At 48.0% G+C, this 22400-nt stretch overlaps 1 protein-coding gene across 1 annotated transcript in view; it reads right to left on the reverse strand.

Moving 5' to 3' along the window:
- Positions 1–877: 877 nt before the first annotated feature.
- PAPPA (pappalysin 1) overlaps positions 878–22400 on the reverse strand; it is a 160207-nt gene continuing 138684 nt past the window's right edge. The window contains exons 20-22 of the mRNA XM_072985014.2: positions 18259–18330; positions 15006–15104; positions 878–11166 (exon numbers count right to left, since the gene is read on the reverse strand). Coding sequence (XP_072841115.2) covers positions 11059–11166; positions 15006–15104; positions 18259–18330 — 279 coding nt within the window. The 3' untranslated portion in view covers positions 878–11058. The remainder of the gene's footprint in view (positions 11167–15005; positions 15105–18258; positions 18331–22400) is intronic.

The following is a 22400-nucleotide window of genomic DNA, read 5'->3' on the forward strand; positions in this document are numbered from 1 at the left end:
ATCCGACCTGACTGCTCTTCCGGCAAATGGATCCAGCTCCTGCCGTAGCAGGAGGAAAAGTGGAAGGAGGCTCATCCTCCCCTTTCTCCCTTATGTGGACCCAGGGGCTCGGAGCCCTGAGACAGGTCATGTTCCCAGTGTACCCGGGGACACCGGGGGCTCACGGGAAGCCACTGTTCCCATGACTCCCAACACCAAGCGGTCACCAGTGAGAGGTGTGGTAACTTGCCTCCCCTTCCATGGGGGGGGGGGTTCCCTTCCATGGGTCTCCAGATGTTCTTTTAGACAACCCCTCCAAGAAATCCTGGTCAGCAGAGCAGAACAGGCGTTCTGGGAGTGACCGTGCAAGAACATCTGGATCACTCAAGGTTGGGAACGGCCGCTGCCCACATTGGTTTGTCCTAGAAGAACGAAACGCTGGGAGGCCAGTGCGTGGGGCTCAGAAGGAGAAGATGATGGGACTTCTCTGAGAAGCTGGGCTCCCTCCCAGAGAGTTGGGGACCCTCCGTAGAGACACCTTCGTTGCAATGGGAGTCTTTCGCACAAGGCTTAATTCTTCCCTTTTGCCGCTGGCTCCTGTCTTAACCAAGCCCTTCTGTGGGTACCTTCCAGACAGACATCCTGTTATGAAAGAAATGGCTTCAGGGGTGGGGTGGGGGGGTTGTCCCGAAAAATCCCATAAATGTTTCTCATACTTTAGAGTTTCTGTGTAGACTGCAGAAGTCAGACGCTGACGGTTTTTTGTTGTGTTTTAATTATTAATATTTTTTCCCCCTTTTGGAAAGTTTTGAGCTTTGAAATTCCGGAGGCAGAGCTCCCTCCCTCCCTCTGTGTGTGTGTGTGTGTGTGTGTGTGTGTGTGTGTGTGTGTGTGTGTGTGTGTGTGTGTGTGTGTGTGTGTGTGTGTGTGTGTGTGTGTGTGTGTGTGTGTGTGTGTGTGTGTGTGTGTGTGTGTGTGTGTGTGTGTGTGTGTGTGTGTGTGTGAGAGAGAGAGAGAGAGAGAGAGAGAGAGAGAGAGAGGGAGAGAGAGAGAGAGAGAGAGAGAGAGAGAGAGAGAGAGAAATAAAGAGAAACAGAGGAAAATAAAAAGGGATTCCCCTTTGATTGTCTCCCTTCCCCAGACATTCCCGTCTCCCTCTGTGGCTGCAAAGCTCATTCACAGCCACGTCGCCCCACATGATGGGGGGGAAAAACAGTTGGAATTTGCAGAATTACGACAGCATGGCATTTGGGATATTAGAATAAAATAAAATAAAAACTCAACCCCTTCAGAGGGCACTGGGGATTTAAATGAAAAGCCCCACAGTAGTGGCATGGGAAACTTTGCAAAGTTTTCCATCGCCTGATCTATAGGTCAGATCGGATGGAATGGGGGCCATGGAGCAGGCTGTTTTCGTCCCTGACAACCCCACGAGAGAGAGAGAGAGAGAGTAGGTTTGGATCGACCCGTTGGCCCTTGGACCTCTTTGTCCGCACAACAGCGGAACCCAGTGGGGAAAATGGAGCACGGGGTGACTTTGTGCTTAAAATGTGAGCGTCGGAAGGATTGCTACATCATTAGATGGACCCCATTGCAGTCTTCTGCTGAAGCTGGGGGATAGGAGATTTTGGAAGAGAAGGGGGCAGAAAGGCGATATTTGGGCACCAGCCAGTTCAGCAGTGGACCAGGCTGCTGCAAGAGGTAGAACTGCTGGATAGCACAGCGGCCGAGGTGAGAGTTTGCTTCCCCACTGAAGCCTCCTTGACAGGGGCTGGACTGGATGACCCCGAGGTTCCCTTCCATTTCTGCAGTCCTAAGAGTCTTAAAACCAAGCAAGCTTTTGAGCTGGGAGGGTCCCTTCCTTCCCTTGATGGAAAGGAAGGCGGAAAAGACAAAATGACAGGAAAAGCCAGAGCGAAAGCTACCGCTTTAACCCCCCCCCCCGAACTTCTGCCTTGGATGTTTCATCCAGGTTTTGGGTGTGTAGAAAGTTGGTTACACCATCACAGAAACACCAGCATTACATGGTAGCCATTGGTTCCAGAATGGGGACAGTCAGATACCAAAATCTGAATAAGGAAAATGAACAAAATTCAAAATTGCAAGTAGTAATAATTCTCAGTTTTTCCTGCAGTTCATTGAAATAAAAATTATTAATTTTAAGCATCCCTGCTAGAAGGAGAGACAAGGGAGAATTTTACACCATTTCCCACATGCGCATGTGTGTGTGCGTGTGTGTGTGTGTACAAACACGGTAGTGCCTCGCTTGATGAGGATACAGTGGTGCCTCACATAACGATGTTAATTGGTTCAAAAAAACATTGCTATGGGAAACATCGTTATGCGAAACACGTTTTCCCATAGAGATGCATTGAAAACCGGTCAATCCGTTCCAATAGGCACGGATTGCCGTCCTTAAGCGAAAAAACCCATTGGAAACACCATTATGCGATACAATGTTTCCCCTATTGGAATGCACTGAAGCCTTTTCAATGCTTTTCAATGGTTTAGCAAAGTCAATTTTTGCAAACTTGAGTGTCATAAAAGGGTCAAAAACGGTTTTAAATGCTTGGAATAATTTCTGCACCTTCTAAAATGGGTGCAAACTTAATTTGGCTTTGATCTGATTTTTCGTTAATTTTTGCTGAATTTTTTTCTCCCCCACCAACTTTTGACAGCTGTCAAAATTTGACAGCTCCATTTTTCCTATGGGGGAGAAGAAAATTCACAAAAAATTAACGAAGACTCAGAACAAGGCCAAACTAAGTTTGTACACGATTTAGAAGGTCCTCTAACGAACCCAAGCATTTAAAACAGTTGCTGACTTTTCGTTAATTTTTTGTGAATTTTTTCTCCCCCATAGGAAACAATGGAGTCCATTTTTGACAGCTCCATTGTTTCCTATGGGGGAGAAAAAAATTCAGCAAAAATTAACGAAAAGTCAGATCAAAGTCAAATTAAGTTTGCACCTGTTTTAGAAGGTGCTCTAACGAATCCAAGCATTTAGAACCATTTTTGACCATTTTAAGACACTTTTTAAAATGAAAAAACGAACATCGCTAAGTGAAGCAGGGGACCTAAAAACGCATTCGCTATGCGAAGCATGGTCCCAAACTTCGCTAAGCGAAAACCGCCCATAGGAAACATCATTAAACGGTGCATATTATTTTCTTTAAAAAACCATTGTTATGCGAATTCATCGCTAAACAAGGCACTCGTTAAGCGAGGCACCACTGTAATTCGTTCCATTGAAATCGCTGTTAAGCGAAATCCTCGTCAAGCGAAATGAAAAAGCCCATTGAAATGCATTGAAACCGGTTCAGTGTGTTCCAATGGGCTAAATACCTCAGCGTCCAGCGAAGATCCTTCATAGGGCGGCCATTTTCAGTACCTGTAAAGCAAGCAATCCATCCTGAAAACACAGCAGGGAGCGATTTTGCACAGCGGGCAGACATTTTAGAGCCGTCGATCAGCTGTTTCAAAATATGTCATTTAGCGAAAAATTGGTTCCCGAAGCAGGGAACCGATCATCGTTAAGCGGATGTTTACCATTAAAGCATCGTTTTGCTATAACAAAAGCGATCTCAAAAACTTCATCGTCAAGCAGTTTTGTCGTTTAACAAGGTAATCATTAAGCGAGGCACCACTGTACACGTATGTGTGTATTCCCTACTCAGATATACACATATACATCTTTGTGTGTGTGTGTGTGTATATGGGGGGTGATGGCTTCTGGGAGTTTATTTATTTTATTTATTTATTTATTTAATTAATTTATATGCCGCCCACTCTACCCAAAGTTGCAGTCCAAGAACCTCTGGGGGCCCAAGGTTGGGAACCAATGCCCTCCAGTCCTTAGTTATCATCATCATCACCCCACAGTTGAGTTACAACAGCTGACGTTTTGGGCGGACAACGTGCCAGCTCCTTGAAAGCAAAATCTAGCCCTGGGTGAAAAATACTGGCAGATTCTGTAGCTTATTTTAATTTTATTTACTTTATTAGATTTAGGGTTAGGGTTAGGTCTACTCTGTGTTACTTAGCTAATAACCCATGCCCTTTAAAATAAAATAAAAACTTTGGTACTGTTATCACTGCTGGTGGCTACGTGCGAGGAAGGAAACAAACCAAACAGGACACAATGTTTTTGGAAGAAGAAGTAATTCACATCCAGTTCAGAAATCTTTTAATACAAGCTTATACTGTTGCTTTTGAGTCTTTGTTCTCCCAGATCAAGACCACCTTTTTATGAGAATCATGGTTATTAAAGTATATACAAAAATCACACTGTTCAATATTGGTGCATACAAGGTAATATATATATTTATATAATATAGAACTTTTAACATAGAGGAATAGACAATGGGAAAATATTTCTGATGTATCTTCTTATTTATTTAAATCACTGCGATGTAACCGGTTGCTGGGGGGGGGGGGACACAAAACAAACACCAGGATGGAGTTATGTTAAAAAAGAGAACTGTTGAAAACCGAACAAACACCAGACCTATAAACATGACTTTTATAAAATAATAATAATAATAATAATAATAATAACAATAACAACAACAATAATGAGAGGACCTGAACAGAATAAGAAGACAGGACATCTGTAAAGAACTGTCCTAAATAAAGTAATAAATAAGATGAGCAATTGTGAGATATATGTAAAAGATGACAATCTTAATAAATAAGCTTTTTTTTTTTACTATTTACATCTTTATATATTGCTTGAAGATTTAAATTAGATCCGTTAAAAACAAACGAACACAGTAACAAAAACAGGATCAAAGAAGAACCAGGAGCAGCAAACATACAGGCGTGAGGTACAGAAGTAAGGTTTAAACTGTGTTTTTGTTTTATATCCAGCATTTTTTCTGTTTTATCTTTCTCTCTGTCTGTCTCTCTCTCTCTCTCTCTCTCTCACTCACACACACAATCACATATACAAGCTCTTGCGCTCGCTCGTGCTCTCTATACAGTAGACCAGTAGAACTCTTATGAAAATAGTCCCATAATCTATATATATATTTTTTTATGTATTGGTCGACACAGACTTCAAAAGTTGTGCCAAAAGACATTTTCTGTAATAAAAATCATAATAAAAGTAAACATTTATAACTATAACAATAATAAAACGATACAATAATGGAATAACAATATGGATGAGCATTTGGTAATAGGAGTAAATGATATAAAAGAGAATAGATAAGATATTTCACTCAAGGAGATCACAGTTTTTTTTGTCTGGGGAGAAATGTTATGTCTCCGTATAGGGTTGTGATTTGCTGCCATGTAGGGTTGAATCCAGGCATGAGCAACTTGTATGGATGACGGGGGGAATTCCTGCTAAATAGGAGTTGGGTAGAAACTGGGAAATCCTTCCCCCACACACATACACACACACACCCCAAAATAAAGTAAAGCAGGAGGAAAAGAGGCAACTTCCATAGAGTGGAAGTTTTCCCCAATGGAAAGATCCAGCCTGTGATGTCGTAGTACTTGGACACGATGCTAAGTCTGTCCCTCTTGGAAGTCAACAGCAGCAAAACACACACACATACACACACACACACAAACAGGGCAATGGGCCTTCCCCCCCACACTCCATTGGCATCAGGCCACGGCCCCATAACTGCAATTAAGAGCCATGATGTCTCAAGACATTCAGCTCAGTAAACATCCCAGAGGGTTCCCCTGGCCTCCTTTAAAGCCAGTGGCCCTGATCCAGCAACGGAGGGTTTTTACGGCATGAGGCCCCAAAGAAGGGACTTGATCAACTGCCAAGGACGTGTGTCTTTGGATGGACCCTCGGACCCACTTCAAGCAGCATGGCGGTGCGCCACCCAGCGAGCGGGAGGCTCGGCTGTCGCTCAGCAGCGAAAGCGAGGTCGAAGCCCCCTAGAGCTTCGGGATCGGCAGCCAAAGGCCTTCCAAAAGCTGCCGGATGAGGACTCCCTACCAATGGCAGCTAGCGTAGCCCATGGGGATGTGGCCTGCATCAACATCTGGAAGGCTTCCCAGTTGCGCACCGCCGTGGCTGCTTGTGCACCAGAAAAAATGTGGTCTCAGTGGTTCTGTCCTGTGGGTAGATGTCTAAGTCTTCCCCTTTCTCTCTCTGTGTGTGTGTGTGTTACTGGTCCTACCTCTAGGACACCTCGACTGTTCAGCAGAGGGAAGGCAGCTGGGACAGGTAGGCAGGGCCTTCCCCTCCTCACCATGGCCCCTAAAGCGAGACCCTTTGTCCCTTAAGCTAGCCTGTTGCCCTCCAATGGAGCAGAAGACCCCCTCATTGTCAGTACCACTGAAGAGAGAGGCCACTCCTGGCCCAGCTGGGTTTAGGGGCCATTTGCCCTTTTAGGTGGCCGCCACCAGTGGACCACTTTCTGTCCATCTGTCTGTGCATGTGCTTGTGGTGTGTACCGTATTTTTCTGCGTATAAGACTATACTTTTATCTAAAATCTTTAGACTAAAAATTGAGGGTCATCTTATACACAGAAGTAAGCTGAGGAGAGAACAAAAACAAGTGGAGGGGAAAGCAGGGATCGAAGCGATCCTGCAGCACTTTGATCCCTTTCCCCCCACTTAAATTTCTTAATTTTGGATTAGAAAAATGGGGGGCATCTTATACTACATGGGGCGACTTATACATGGAAAAATACAGTAAATCCCCCCCCCAGTTCTCTAAATTGGAGAATACACACAGGGCATTGGTCCATGGCCACGTGGGAGGCCCATGAGCACTACGCCAGTGTGGGGCTTCAAGGATCATGCCCCAACGCCTGAACTACTTGGAACTGAGCTGTGAGCTTTTGGAAGTGGGGGAAGGAGACGGAACACCCCCCCCCCAAGGAAGCAATAGCTGTCTGATCAGTTTAGCAGCTTTGTTAGGGAGATCCTTTCCTCCCCCCCCTTAATATGGTTCTTTGTTGATGTCTATGTCGCTTTGCTCTCCATTTTTTGAATTTATAGGTAGGAGAACAGAGAAATACTGGTAAATGTTACGTACTGTCTGATAGTGGACACAAATAATAAACAATGTGTTTACTCTTAACACAAGCACCTCCCTTCCACGCAAATGACAGAATATCCAGGCCAGAGGTTCCCTACCTTGGGCCTCCAGATGTTCTTGGACTACAACTCCCAGAAATCCTGGCCAGCACAGCTAGGGGCGAAAGCTTCTGGGGGGTTTTAGCCCAAGAACATCTTGAGGACCCATGGCGGGGAACCCCTGCCCTAGGGGGAAAGGCAGGACCTAATAACTATCATACATGCACACACTCCCGAAACAATGTCACCTCTCCGTCGACAATTCTCAGCCCCGCCGCCACCCTGCTTCGATTGTGCAAAGACTCAGCGCTTCTTTCTCCACTCAGATCATCTGCAGCACAATACGTGGGTGGCCAATCTTTTCAGGTAAAAAGTCCCCCCCCCCAAAAAAAACACCCAAAGCAACCTTTAAAAAAAACCCAAACAACCACATTCTCTCTCTCTCTCTCTCTCTCATTTTAAGACTAAAACAAAACACAGATAAACCCTAGAACAAACCAACAGTTACAACCAAATGACACCGGAATGGAGGTAGCTGAAACCTGCTTCCAAAAAAACACCCTCCTTTTTATGGGCAGGAACATGTCTCTCCTCTCAGCCCCTTTTAGGGTGGGAAAGAAGTGGGGGGGGGGTCAAAAAACTCCAGGCCAGCAACCAACTCTGTAAGTTTGGTAAGGAGCTGTGGAGGACAGTGGCAAAGCCACGGGGGGTGGGGAGAGCGTTCCCTCTGCACGTGGACGCCCCGTTCCTCCTTCCACCAAAGGTTCAGCCAACGGCCCCAAGGGGAGACGCATTGGTCTGTGACAGGAACGCAAAACCTATCAAGGTTTTTGCAGCCTGCATCTCACTGCATCAGAGTGGGCTTCTGCTATCCACGAACGGCTGGACTCTCTTCCATTCGCAACTCTTCCAAGATGCTAAACCCTTCTTGGAGGTGGCGGGTTAATATTTATTTTCATAGACACCGAAATACTTAAGGCCAGCTCAATCCGTGTGCTGCTCAAGGTCAAGAATGAGACTCCCTCCCTCCCCCAAACTATACATTTTACGGAGTTAGGAGATTTTAATGGCTAGGTTCCTGCACTTTCTTTTTTTTTCTTTAATGACTGTGCTTTCGTTTCTTTTTCAAAACTCTTGATTCCATTGGAATATTCCTGCTTATTTGTATTTTATTCTTGTAATATTGTGTGGTTTAATCCAGAGATTGGAAAACACCTTTCTTCTAATACAAGTGTCTGAACGATATATAGTGCTGCCTCGCTTAGCGAGTGCTTCACTATGCGATGAATTCGCATAGCGAGGGGGTCCGGGCCATCGCTGGAGTGTTCGCTCAGCGATGGCCCCTATGGCGATTTTTCGCTTTGCGATGATCACTAAGCGATTTGCTTAGCGATCTTTGCAAAATGAAGCGGGGGAGAACAGCTGATCGGCGGTTCCAAAATGGCCACCGGAAGGTCCGCGCCGCATTTTCGCGCCCTGCCCTCGCTTACCGAGGGCGCGAAAATGGCGGCACTATGGAGAAACATCGCTTAACGGTGAGTTTTCAAGCTATAGGAACACATTGAACAAAGTTCAATGATTTTCTATGGCTTTTTTAGTCCCGTTTAGCGATGTTTTCGCATAGCGAAGGTTAATCCGGAACGGATTAACCTCGCTATGCGAGGCACCACTGTATATCATTTTTGTACATCTATGATTACTATGTTGGGAAAATAATTCACTGTGTTACTTACGTTTTCATTTTTTTTTAAATTACTTTTATGCTGTTTTTTTTTTAAAAAAATATTATTGTTGTTGTAGTTAGGAGTGATAAGATAATGGCACAGCATTGGAAAATCCTTCCAAGGCTTTTAAAAAATCCCTGTAAAACAGGCAAATATCTGACACCTATCATGCTACAATACTGGTGAAGTGTAGAAGACCAGGTCAGCTTGTGGGACAAAGGAGTGGATCCGATAGTGCATACAAGGAACATACAGTGGTGCCTCACTAGACGATGATAATCCGTTTCACTGAAATTGCTGTTTAGCGAAATCATTGTCTAGCGAAAAGCATTTCCCCATTGGAACGCATTGAAACCTGTTTAATGCGTTCCAGTGGGGAAGAATCGTCGTTGTCTAGTGAAGATCGGCCATAGGAAAGCCGTTTTGCGAACCGCCGATCAGCTGTTTAAATCGCTGTCTTGCGAAGCTTAGGTCCCCAAAACACCTGTTTTGGGAGCACGGAGGGAGCTGTCAAAATCGTCAAGCGAAAATCGGTTTGCGAAGCGGGGTAACTGTCTAGCGAGGCACCACTGTACAGAGAGGTTGATCTGATGAGTCTCCCAGGTCTACGGTGTGTTCTCAACATCACTGTATTCTGACATGGCAGTGACCCTACTTGAAAACAGAGGAACTCAGCAACAACACCACTCTGGATTCTGCACATCATCCGGACAAGACTAGACTCAGTCCATCAATAGGACCAGGATTATGACCCCCGCGCAAGCGTTGACTGAGAATTCCACATAAGTAGCTGACTTCATATCCAGCCATCAATTCAGTGGGTCTGCTCTAGTGGGAACTAGCAACTGGGTGTCGATCAGGAGGCTTAAATCGTGGTTCCGTTCCATCAGTAATCTGCCCGAGCCTCAGTTTCTCTTGGACCAAGGCCGAGAGGGTATGGTGGCTTTGTCAATGGCGACAAAGCCCGTATAGGTGGCCTCCCAGCTCAAACAAGCCCAGGCTTCTTGAGTGCAGAGGACGGGTTTTTAGCAGCAAGAATGGGACCAAGGAGGTCAGAAATGGCCCACCGGGAACCAAGGGGAGGGATCCAGGAGAAGCCCCAGTAGGGCAAATTGATGGAGAAGAGATCCATCGGCTAGAGCGTTTGAGGGCTTGAGGATTCGTTTGGGAATTGTTTATCTACGTTGTTTCATTTTGGAGTTGGTTGGTGTCCTGCTTTCTTTGCCCCGTCCCTCTCCCCTTCCAACGTACAGACGAGGCGGGGCAGAAGAGGACAGAAAAGCCCCAAGGAGGTTTGGAAGGCAGGCCGTAGGTAAAGAGGTTTAAGGCAGGCTGTTTTGGTTGCGTGGAGGCTGAACAGCACCCGATTCCAGACACAGTAAAAAAAAAAAAAAAGGAATGAGTTTTATGGAACATAGCAGCAGCAGGAATTAGCAGCAGCAGCAGCAATATGGAGATTTTGGTTGACCACTTTCTACCTTCTCCTTCTCTCCCCAGAGTGGCACTTCCAAGCCCTTCAGCCCAGTTCGGCGGATGTTCTCCCCATGTGCCATCCTGGCTTCCTCCCCCCGCCCACCTCTGCCCACACATTTTCTGAACGGCTCGCTCAAGTCCCGCACGGGCGGCGAGGCCAACGCATGTTTTAAGGACCCTCCAGAGTTGGCAGCTGAAGTACTCCAAGCTCGGGCTGGGAAGCCCCATCTCTTCCGGGAGAGAGAGAGAGAGATTCAGGGGAATGCAAATGTTTCGCTCGCATCCCCTCCCTCCCTCTCCATCAATAACATTTATATATGGCTTGTTTCTTACCTTAATCTGGATACAAAAAAAAAATGTTCAGAAAGAGCAAAACTTAACCGAAAGATGGGCAAACGTAAAACCGCACGTCGTTCCAACGAGATGGATGCAGAACCGCATTTAATGCATGCTTCTTTTCCCCCACTTCTCGAGTCCTCCTCATCTATTTTGTCGCTTTGTCATTTTGCTTGTTCTTGATAGTTAAGATATGTCTAATGCGGCCACTTCCTCCTCTCTCTGTCCTCTTCCCCCCTCCCTCCCACAACTCCAAACCATTTTTTTTCGTTCTCCTTGGGAAAGAAATTAAAGGCAGATTGGTTGCATTCTAAAGGTCCCTGGTGCAAAAAAATTTGAACCGAGCAGCTGAAACGGTTTTAAAACAAATACCAACAAAAACAGGAGGGGGGCCTCCAGTGATGTCTCTTTCTCTCTCGCTCTCTCTCACTCTCGCACTCGCTCTCCTTGCCAGGCTTAGTGGTGTTCCTCTTCCGTCCCTCGGGGTGCGCTGCCTTATCCAAAACTGAGCTCGCGATGACCCCGTTGCTTGTGTTCCTGGGCGCCGGGATCCAGACAGGCACAAGCCCCTTGCAGGTCGCAGGACATAGGGAAGGGAATGACCTGAGCAGAAAAAGACACACACCCAAACCGTGGTGAAATCAGAGCCACACAGGGTTCAAAAAACGGCCTGGCGTGGAACATAGCTGCGGCCATTCCTCGGAAACGAACGGGAAATGTTTGCGAAGTGAAAAGGCCAAACTACATGTTACATCTCGCTGTAACGTGTAATTTGGCCTTTGCGGAAAGAAAGAAACTTTTTTCATAACTCTCTCTTTTCGCTACAGCCCAAGACCAAGCTGGAAACCTGGATCACAATCCTGCGTGCGGTGTAACCTTAAACGTTAGTGGGGTGACTCCCAAGATCTCCAGGCCCCTCTTTATGGGGGGGAGGCACAGTGCTTCCCTGCTTCAAACTCAAGATGATTACTGGCAAAAACAGGGCTCCCTGGAGCTCCGGTCTGATGGGCTCAGCTTGTGCAAAAGGGATCCTGAGGCCGAACCCCGGAGGCGAAGTGCTTGGCAGCCCTGGGCTCTGTGTCTCTTTAAAAGGAGGGGACGCTGAAGCAACCACCTCCAGGAGACCTTTGGCAGGCGGCAAAAGGACATCTATTTCAGGTGATTGCATCAGGAATTGAAATAAAGGAATGGCTCGGGGACTAAAAATAAAAACAAATGGGAGGGAGAGGGAGGGAAGGAGCCCTCTTTGGTGCCTGCAGGTTCTTCCCCCCAGGGTCTTGCCCCATCTGTGCAGGCAGCGTTAATGACGTAATTCCCCTCCCTTCTTGGTCGACGGCACAACCTGTTCAGATGTTTTCTGCCAGGATGATGTACATTCAGTCCCTCCTGACACCTCGGTTTCCTCCTCCTATCTGGTTTTTTTTGTTCCCAAACGGCCCCGTGTCCTGCAGCCTGCCCTCCGTCGGACAGGAGCTGGGTCCCTCCCCGCACACGTGCACACACACTTGTGGAAGTGCGCACGTACACAGCTCCCAATGCGACACCACCGCCCCCTTCCTCTTCCCCGCGCTTGGACCTGCCTGCCGCTTGGTAGCCGCAAGCAGAAGGTCTCGGGGGCGGGGGCTGGGGAGACCAGAGCCTCCGGCAGGGGACACCTGTATGGCTGGCGCTTTGCCCTTGGAATGATTGGCTCACCATTGATGAGCAAATCAAACTTCGCTGGACCCTCAATTGAGTGACACTTTCTTAGAGGGAGACGTGGAAGGGCCCGAAAGCCATAATTCTTAGGATGACAGAGCTGAAAGGGACCCTCGGGGTCATCCAGTCCAGCCACTGTCAAGAGGTCCCGGGGGGGGGAGGGAATCGAACTCCCAACCTCTGGCTCGGTATCCAGAGACAACTGAGCAGTTCATCAGGAACTAAATGGAGGAGAATTACAATTTGACTGCAGTGTATCTAGAGATCTAGCTAGAACCTTCTTCTAAGTCCTGATCGCCACACCCTACTTGATCGTGTTCTGGACCGCTCTGCTTCATACAACCGCCTCCTCAATGTACTAACTATATTTCAACCCTGACTCCAAAGACTACCCTTTATAGCTGTTTGGAGGCACAGGTGCCCAAGACAGAAAGACCATCGTTTTTATGCCCATAGGTGCGACATTTATGAGCAGAAGGAATGCTTGTAGACTTAGCTGCAGCCTTGGTTAGTGCAAATCATGGTCCTCTAAGGCAGTAAAAATGCAATAAAAGACAGGAAAAATGGGAAGTATCTATTTCTCTGTTCCTGGATTGAGTGAAGGGCAGCCCTCCAGATGTTGGTAGACATCAGCTGCCATCAGCCCTTACCAGCATAACCAAGGGCTGAGGTTGGAACCCAATAACATCTGGTAAAGACCATGTGTAGCTATAGCACAAGCCAACAATGAGGGATGATGGGTGTCGGGATCTGACAGCATTTGGAGGGGAGCTCATTCTGTTTCCCACTCACCCACCGAAGCCTTTGTATGCCTTAGATCAGTGGTGGCCAAGCCTGCATCTCCAGATGTTCTTGGAACTACCACTTCCAGAAATCCTAGCCAGCCCAGCTGGGGGTAAAGGGTTCTGGGAGTTGTAGTCCAAGAGCCCCCTTGGCTTGGTTTCTCACATGTTGGTCCACTAAGTGTCAATACATCTCGAGCCCATGCCGTAGTGGAAGAGCCCAGCCCAACGCGATGGGCGCTTTTCCAAGACCTCCAAAGCAACGCTTCTGCGGGAGCAGCTGAGCGCGATTCTGGAGCACTTCTCTGCCCGTCTGTTCCATCCTCTCTTTTTGCTTTTTCATTTTCGTTATGCGTGGCATGTGTGTGTGTGAAAGAGAGAGAGGTCTGTTTGTGTTTTTTTTACAGTAACATCAGCTGTTCTAACAGCTGCCCTGCCTCCTTCCAGATGTGAACAGCTTGCCACTGAGGGCGGGCGGGCTGGAGGGAAGGAGAGAGCCGGGGCAAAAACCTCCCAGCTATAAATGTGGAACTTGTGGCACCGGGCAAGTCAGTCCAAAGGCACCAGATGCGTAAGTCGGGCCGTGTGACGGGGGGACGAGCGCACGGCCATGACCACATGCTCGGGCAGGCGAGGAAAGCCGAAGCAAATTGCTTCCCAGAAGCTGCGGCTGGTTCTCTTCATCTCCTCCGTGCTTCAGTCTGGCTTCCAAATCCACATTTAGGGTTTCAATACTGAACCTTTTCAAGCAGGTGCCCTCATTCTGCTGGAAATAGATGACTTCCAAAGCTCTTGCTCTCTCTTTCTCTTCCTCGGCCCCCCTTTCTCTCTCCTTTTGCTCTCTTCCTTCTCTGGAAGAGTCCTTTTTCTAACTATTCCCCTCCCAAAGGGCAACGTGAGGGTGGGAGAGCAGGACCACACCGAAAGCGGACTTATCGCGGGAATCTTGAGTTGCAAGCAAGCATCCCGGGAAAATAATCTCGCACAGGGGACTGCACAGTCGTCCATAAAGGTCAGCTCCTGAATTGTAGCACCGGCAGATGCCGGGAAACGTCCAAGAAACACAACTATAATAGACTGAACTAGGTAAAAGCAAAGCATCTAAGAGAGGGGGGGAAATGGGATGAACTAGAGCTACCCAACCCCCCACTTTGTATGGGGAGGAAGCAACCGAGACAGGCGTGGAGCATCTGTTAAAATGTCACTCTTCCATCTCTTAATGCCTTCATTTCGCTCCTTGCCAGCAAAGGGAGAGAACAGCTGTCAGAAGAATCCTACGGAGCTCAGCTTGCTTACATGGTTATAGCCTTACCATCTCGACGCGGTTCTTAGGAACGCAAGAGAGAGATACAAAAAAAACAAAGCAGGGAATAAAATTTCAGGTTGGGCGGATCCTTATGGAAGTATGCACGCCTCTGGGTTCTCCTCCGTTCCCACCCGGCCATCGCCTGTCCCCATCCTTTCTAAATAAAGCAGCAGGTTTGTAGCTGTCTGGATAGCTCAGTGGTTGAGGTCTCTGGCTGCAGAGCCGAAGGGTTCGGAGTTTGGTGTCCCGTTCCCCCCACACACACACTGGGCGTTCCAGAAGAAGAACCAGCCTGGGTAGCCTTGGGCAAGTAGTCCCAGGGCTACCCCAGAAGAAGGGATGGTGGTAAGACCACGTCCGAGTGCGTTCTACCTAAAAAGGGTTGGTATGAGTCAGAACTGACTTGGTAGGCGATGATTACTCTAATCCCTAGTAGAGCACATGCTTTCAGACACAGGGTACCAAGACTCAACAAGGAAGGAGAACTGATTATTAAAGTGTCTGGAACTGGGAAATACTACAGCATGAAGAAATTGGTAACCGTCCACCTGGCCGTACAATAAACTGTGAGTAGGTAAAAGACACAACCAACTTCATCATGTGGGTGAAGCAAAACAGTGTGACGGTCCAATGTCATCCAGGGAATACGGCCTTACCTTTTTAGTCTTCACGGTCGATGCACAACAGTCTCCGCCATCGTAGTTGCAGAAGGCTCGGTTGTTGCTGAAATCACAGTAGTTGTCCCCCATGAAAGGCTGGAAAGAGAAGCCAGAGGGACAAGTGAGGAAAGTGAGGATGCAACAAATTAAGATTATCTTTTTAAAAAAAATTGGTTTGCTTCAAAATCCCCATGTTAAGAGGGGCTAGGCACATATGGGCACGAAGCAGAGCCTTCTCGGTGGTGTCACCCCAAATGGAACCACCGCCCACGTTGCCTCCACAAAGCTCACTGGTCAATGTTGGAAGCGGCTGCCGTCTTTGAACCAGATCAAAATCCAGAGTAAGAAGACTCGATACCTGGAGTGGACAGAAGTAAATGCTCGGTCCACCAACCAAACTCTAAGCTATCTTGAGCCTGACATGTCTGAGAAGACAGGTATCGAGACTCATCGGCCCAATACGCGTAACAAACAAGGTTTGTGTTCTTTCGTTAGATGCCCCGGACGGATGCCGTTCTCACAGGAGTGGAGGAGATGGCCTTCCATCTTGTGCTCTCCTGCGTGACCATGTGCACCTTTTTGTTCCTTCCTTTCTAAAGGGAGAGCGGCATCATTCTGTCTCAGGGGTGGTAGAGCAGGGATCTAAAAGCAGATGAGTGTGTGTGTCTGTGTGTTTAAAGACACAACACAATGCATCAGGATGTCTGCAGAACAATCAGCGAGGACAACGTGGCTCTCGGTCCTGAAGGAAAGCCCCAAGGTCAAGCTCATAAATATTTCAAGGGGAAACTGTAATGTTTTAGACCCCCGTAAGTTTTAATGGCCCATTACTGCTTTCTTTGCAAGCAAACCTACATCCTTGTGGAATTGGAGAAGAGCTCCAATGTGTTTGGATCGTACACAGTAATCAGGAAGAAGAGCGGTGAGCGTGTTTGCACCCACTGTGTACGAATGGCGAAAAAAGCACTTAAATCCATCCTATTCCTTCAATACGCCTGATCTTTCTGTTAGTATTCGTCGGGCAATGGACTTACAATTACAGGAGGGTGAAATCTCAGTGACCCTCAGAAGAAATTGTTAAGATGATGGAAGCAATAACCTAGAGAAGGGACAAGCCTATTTAACTATGCTAAATCCCCTTTGTGAAGGTCTTTAAGACTGGGTAGCCCTCCGGATTCCTTGTGCACAGTTCAGACAAAGACTGGGGGGTCGTGCTGTCCTTCCAGATGGGGTTGACCCTCTTGCCACCTCCCTAAGTGTTCAAGTGTCTGGAGCCGGTGAGGGTCGGTGTCCCCAACGAGCCAGACAACACTTTTAGGAGGGGAGGTGGATCTCAAGAACATCGAATGGGCCTCCCATTCCATGATTCCACTCCTTCAGCTGTATTTCCTTATTTTTCTGTATTCCTCTCTTTCTAGAGCTGATTTTGGGTGGGTCATCTCCAACCATCTCCTTTAAAAAAACAAAATTTTCCCAAGATCCTTGGCGAAATAACCTAGCCAATACTGGAAGTCTCCCCAGATGGGTCAGAAATGCCCCTTCTTTAAGCATCAAATCTACGTCTCCGAGGGGGAGAAAAGCTGCCTCAGGCCAACGCAACGCAGGTGCACACCTATACATCACACACCTCGAGAAGGAGGGAGGGCTTGTTTTCACAGAGGTGACTTAAGGGCAACCATAAACACAGACCTATTAATGGAACAGTGAGGTAATGCTTAAGCACAGGACTCGAAATTATTTCTGTCACACACAAGACACCGGGAGAAACCTTGACATCCTGCATACGCTGAAGCCTTCCATTTAAAGGAGGGAACGCAAACGGGAGCAATTTTTATCTGCAGGAAGCGTGTGAAAGGCATGAGGTAAGTGTGGCCAACAACGCTCTGAAGTGAGAAGAGGTGACAATCATTTGAAGAGGAGATGTGGTTATTCGAGCTTTTAAAAAAGCATTCTTGGGGGTTGTTGTTTTTAGTGGACACGATCCATCTAAGACGTATTCTCCTCGCGTCCCCCGACAATGACAGAGAAAAGGCTGCCAGAGGACTGTGGCCTGTTTTTTACTTCATGCTGCAAGGAGAACCTATGGAGTCCATCATTTTTAGTGCATTTGAAGTGGCCAAGATTTCAGCCCACGTCCTAAGTAGCAATTATGTCCAGGGGTACCTTTACCTGGAGGGAAGTCCCACTGAGGAGACCTGTTGGGGAATTCCTAAGAGGAAGTGAAGACTCTAAAAACCCTGCTTTTTACAGGCTCTCCCCTGACCCCTGCTTTTTCCAAAAAAAAAGGTGAATTGTTACTCTCTAGGTTATTGCCACTTCCTTTCCTGCTTTTCAGGGAAAGGGGGCGATTTTGGTACCCAATATAGCCACCTGAGGATCCAGCAGGGGAAAGGAATAGGCCTGATGTTGCTTGCCCAAGCAATGGCTCCCAATCTTGGGTCACCAGGTGTTCTTGGACTACAGTTCCCAGAAGCCTTCACCCCTAGCTGTGTTGGCCAGGATGTCTAGGAAGTTGTAGTCCAAGAACATCTGGGGACCCAAGGTTGGGAGCCACTGCCCTAAAGAGAAGACACAGAGAGGACAGAAGAAAGGGTTGCCTCGCAGGCAGAAGAAACACCCGGGATACATAGTTTCCAGCACACTCTGGATTTTGGTGCCCTGCAGAACTACATTTCCCAGCTTCCTGGTGCCTATGGAAATCCTACCGCAGTGTTCAAGGCACCAATGAAGAAGGTTATACATCATTCTGAATCCAGCTCAGTGGCAGAGTATGTGGAGTCTGTTCCTGAATCCCAGCAAATCCGCGCATCTCCAAGATAAGCAATTGAGCATCCAGCCAATGACATGAACCAGCTACAACATGGAAGAAGAGTGGCTTGGGATCACCGTTTGCACAGAGAGACCTCCTCTACTTGGATCACATTGCCAACGTACTGGGTCACCCTGACTTGTCTTGGGTGTCCTGGTTGGGCAATGGATGTCATGTTCTTCTCACCAACGTGATCTCCGACTGCACATAGCTTATCAGTGCTTCCCCACGTATTCTTGAGCTACAACTCCCAGAAATCCTGGCCAGCACAGCTACGGGTGAAGGCTTCCGGGAGTTGTAGTCCAAGACCCTCTGGGTTCCTCTAGCAGTTCCTCCAGAAGAGAGGCGTTTGGCCCCTTTTCTGCAGCTTCCCACCCCCCCACCCTTTGCAAAGGATAAGGCGACATTCACGGGGAGTTGCGTTACTGCACAAAAACTCACCTCACAACCCTTGTTGCAATGGATGAGGGCCGGATGCGGATACCACTTCAGTTCGGCGGTGCAGACGACATTCTAGAGGGAAGGAGAGAAGAACCCAACCGCTGAGCCAAAACCCAAAATGCAGGACGACTCCCCCCACCTTGCGCCCCCAGCCCGACGCCGCCCCCATCCCCCCCGTCCGCCTCTCCGCTCGCACCCTAGAAAGCAAGTTTTGCTCCGAAAACCTCTGGTGTTTTCCCGGCCCTGGCTCTTTCCCAACTATTTACAAGAAATGTTGGACCTGCCACTTGCAATAACAGAAGGCTTGAGATTAAAATAATATTTAAGGTTCCTTCCAAGCTTCGCGTTTAATATTTCACTTGTGACAGGGAGGAACAAGCCTTGGCTGTGGAAAAGTGGGCGGGCGGGGGGCCGGCAGGGAGAAGAGAAACTTCGCCACGGCCTTGAGGGGTTTTCTGTATCATTTCCAGGGTTGCCGATTCGCCTCCTGGCCTGCCTCCTTGCCCATAATGCCGAGAAGAAGACCACCAGAAGACATGGTGCAGTGATGGGGGGGGGGGAATGGTGCTTCAAAACCAGACACAGAAACACGATGATAAATTATGGGGGGTTTTAGAGTCATTTCTGGAGATTTCTAGAGATCGTGGGGAGAAACGAGATATGGAAGCTTTATACCCCAGGGGAGGAATCGAACTCTCAACCTCGGGCTCCCAAGCACTGAGCTATCCAGAAGTTCTGCAAGTTCCAAGCACCACAAAGGGGTATTTCTCTTCCCCACTTTATCCTCCCAACCGTCTCATAGGGCCGGTTGCACCGGGAGTCAATGATGAGCTCAGCATCTCCCAGTTGAGTTTCATGGGCTGGGGAAGATTTAAACCTGGGTCTCCCGGATTCCTGTCCACATCCTAAACGCTACAACGTTGGGAAGGCAGAAGATGTAATACAGCACGGCCGTCATCCCCCCTTCGAAAAAAAAAAACCCCAAAGGAAGCGGAAAGGAAAACACACACACCCAATTTCTTGGCAGCTCACCACCACAAGCGCCATCTTTGAAGTGGCAATGGTGTCTGCCTGTGAGTAAAGTGGAGGAGACAGCACTAAGCATGGCTGACTGAGAAGCCTCCACCAGATATCTCCAAGAGAGAGACGTCCACCCCAAGGCAACAAGAAATGATCTCCCAGAAGCCCGATCACTGTGCTTTGGGAGTCCAAGAACCTCTGGATCTATGGATCCCTGAACGTGCAGCTCCCAAGATACATGGAGAAACCAATGGCCCCATCTTCCCCCCCCCCAAAAAAAGACCCTCCTTTGGGGCGGTCTCCAAAAGGGGGAGATCCCACATCTTCAATAACCGCACTCTGGCTATTGCTTCCTTTGGCAACCCCTTTCTTCGGGGCGACTGTTCCAAGGACGTGCCTCTGGAAAAGGGCCCTGATGATTCCACCAGGACGTCATTTCAATTGCCCTGAAAGTTACTGTCGCTTATCTGGGATTTCTGCAGATTTTGGACTAATCTTTTGTGGTTTATAGAAGTACGTCTGGAGAGAGATTTTTACATGTGGAAAAACGCTTAAAATGTGGTTTGTTGGTGGAATCTCTTCTGGACGGCTTCCCAAGGGGTGTGGAGGATTCTAAATGCGTATGACTCTCTTTCTTTGGTGAGGTGTCCGCGTTGTGCGTTGCTGTTAGTCTCTTAAGCAGAAATGCTTTGGGTTGCAATAGAACATTCTTAAAAATAAAATGCTGGCCCACAACATGTCTGCTTGGATCTCTCGAGGTAACAGGAATGACACAGCCATGCATCTACTTTTAAAAAACTGGAATGCTTTGTTTACAGAGGCATTTTTTCCCCCCGTACACACATTTGTGTAGCTTCGGAGAGACTCGAGTCATACACAGTTGACTGCTTAATACCTAATCCTGTGTTACGCCTACATGGTAAAAAGTCCCATGAAGAAAAATGCATACCAAAAAAAAGGGGGGGGACAGTTTTCTGCAAAACAATGGATAAAACAGAGGAAACGGCAGGAAAGTGTGCATATTCCAAGGCATGCATCCAGATATCAAATTTCAGCTTCCAAAACTCATCAGTGGGATGAAATTGGTGCTTCCCCCCCCACAAATGGTAGAAAATGAATCAGAAAAAAAAACAGGTCTATTCTGAAGAGGAGGTGTGGTATAAATCAAACAAATAAGTTGATGGATGGTTTGATGCCCAAGAGCTAACTGCCCCTGTTGCTGATGGCACTGATTTCCTATGTGAATCTTTGGAAACTTTTGTCACGAGGAGGAGGTATCCCGCATTTCAAGGGTTTGTTCAGCATCTCTCCTGCTGAACCAGTATCCTGAGTCCAAACCTCCTCTCTGCTCCCGTTCAAGGCAAGGAGAGTGTCTCCCAAGAAGGCAAGACTTCTCGCATGTTCTGGCTGGGCCTGGCTCAGCTTTCTGTAGGAAAAGCATCTCTCCCAAAAGGGAAGCAGTTGGGGGATGTTGCCATGTCTTGGCCATCGGTCTTCGTCCCAATGTTGTCTCCTTCCAGCCAACAGCCGATCTCCGAGAGAGAGGGGAAGCACACCCACTAAAAACTGTCTGACTCAAGAGGAGACCTTGAGGAGGAAGATCTAGGCCCCATGGGGTTCCTTGTCTCCAAGCAAGAACAGGACAAAAAGCCCTCTTTTTCCCCCCTTTAAGCCCTCTTATCAGGATCTCCACAATTTGTGCAAGGAGGCTCCGTGCCAATCGATGGGGTTATCGGTGCAGTTTTGCTTCCTTTGTTCAGGAATGTCCTTGTCTTCTTCTCGGGGAGGATAATTCTGCGGTTCCCCACCCTCGTGTGCAAGCAGAAGGAGTTGCATGGATGCTCCCCCGGTCTTCAAGGTGGTACAACACGGCCGGACCCCTAATTCTCACCCATCAACTGCTGCGGGTGTCTCTCAACCCCCTGGTTGACTGTGTTTTGTTTGGAATTGAGTAAGCCCAACACAGAGATCTCAGCTGGTTTCAGAAGCAACGCTTGGCGTGGATGTGGATGAGGGGCCACCAGCAAATACGAGGGCTCTCCAGATAGGGCTAAGGCTAGGCCTAGAGATAGGGCTAAGGTAGGATCCTGCTTAAAGCTTGGGACAACTATGGCTGCCCGCTCAGAGTTGGAAACACTAGGCTAAGTGGACCAAGGGTCCGATTCAAGAGAAGGCGACCATCCTACATCTCCATGGGTTCGTGGCAGCACAGATCAGCTTCCCAGAGGAGGCCGGGGACCCTTTCCTCGTCTCCCCTCCGCTGTTTCATCGCAACACAAGGGCGGCCTTTATTCTGCCTGCACTCAAACTCACCTGTTTTCCTTTCAATGAAAATCGCAGAAGGCTGCGCGTCATGTGCCTGCGCACGCTCACACCGAGCAATTCGCCCCTGCTAATTTGAGGACTAATTTAATCCGTCTGCAGGGGTGCCTCCCCCCCCCCCCGTGTTTTTACAGGTTCTGTCATCTGAGGCTTACCTGGCACGGGCGAGAAAAAAAGGACTCTTATGCTGTCCGCGCGGGGCTATTTATCTTTCCGATGCATGTGGATTTTCCACCATTACTCAAGGCCCAGTTTGTGCCACCTGCCTTGCAACAGACCGGGTCTGTGTGAACGGGAAGGGGGAAAGAGTCTGGCGAGGACTCGGATGAGAGCAAAGAGTATGTACCCCCTGGGCAAAGGAGGCCCATGTAGGTGGGATGATGGGGTGGGGGAGAGAACCTGCCATGGAGGCAGATCCCTCTCCAGCTAGCTCTCCACTGGCTTCTCAAAACCAAGAGGCCGGTGGTCCTGAGCAGTGCAGAGAGAATCTTTCTCTTCTGCTCCTCTTGTCTTTATTGCACATTATCCTGAAGTCCAAGAGAGTAGACTATGTCTAGATGGGCGGCGTATAAATGCAATAAATAAATAAATAAATAAATAAATAAGGGGAAGACTAAATCTAAAGCTGCTTCTGTTCCAGCATGGGTACAAATGTCAACACCAGCTCAGCGGGCAGACCAGACTCATCATCTCTATCTATCTATGGGGTGATGACTGCCAGGCCAGGTAGCCATAACCACGTGTTCTATATAATTTTTTTAAAATTAAGAAAACAAATAGACTTGGGTTTTGTTCCTAGC

This window comes from Pogona vitticeps, chromosome ZW-PAR, assembly GCF_051106095.1.
Source record: "Pogona vitticeps strain Pit_001003342236 chromosome ZW-PAR, PviZW2.1, whole genome shotgun sequence".
Classification (NCBI taxonomy): Eukaryota; Metazoa; Chordata; class Lepidosauria; order Squamata; family Agamidae; genus Pogona; species Pogona vitticeps.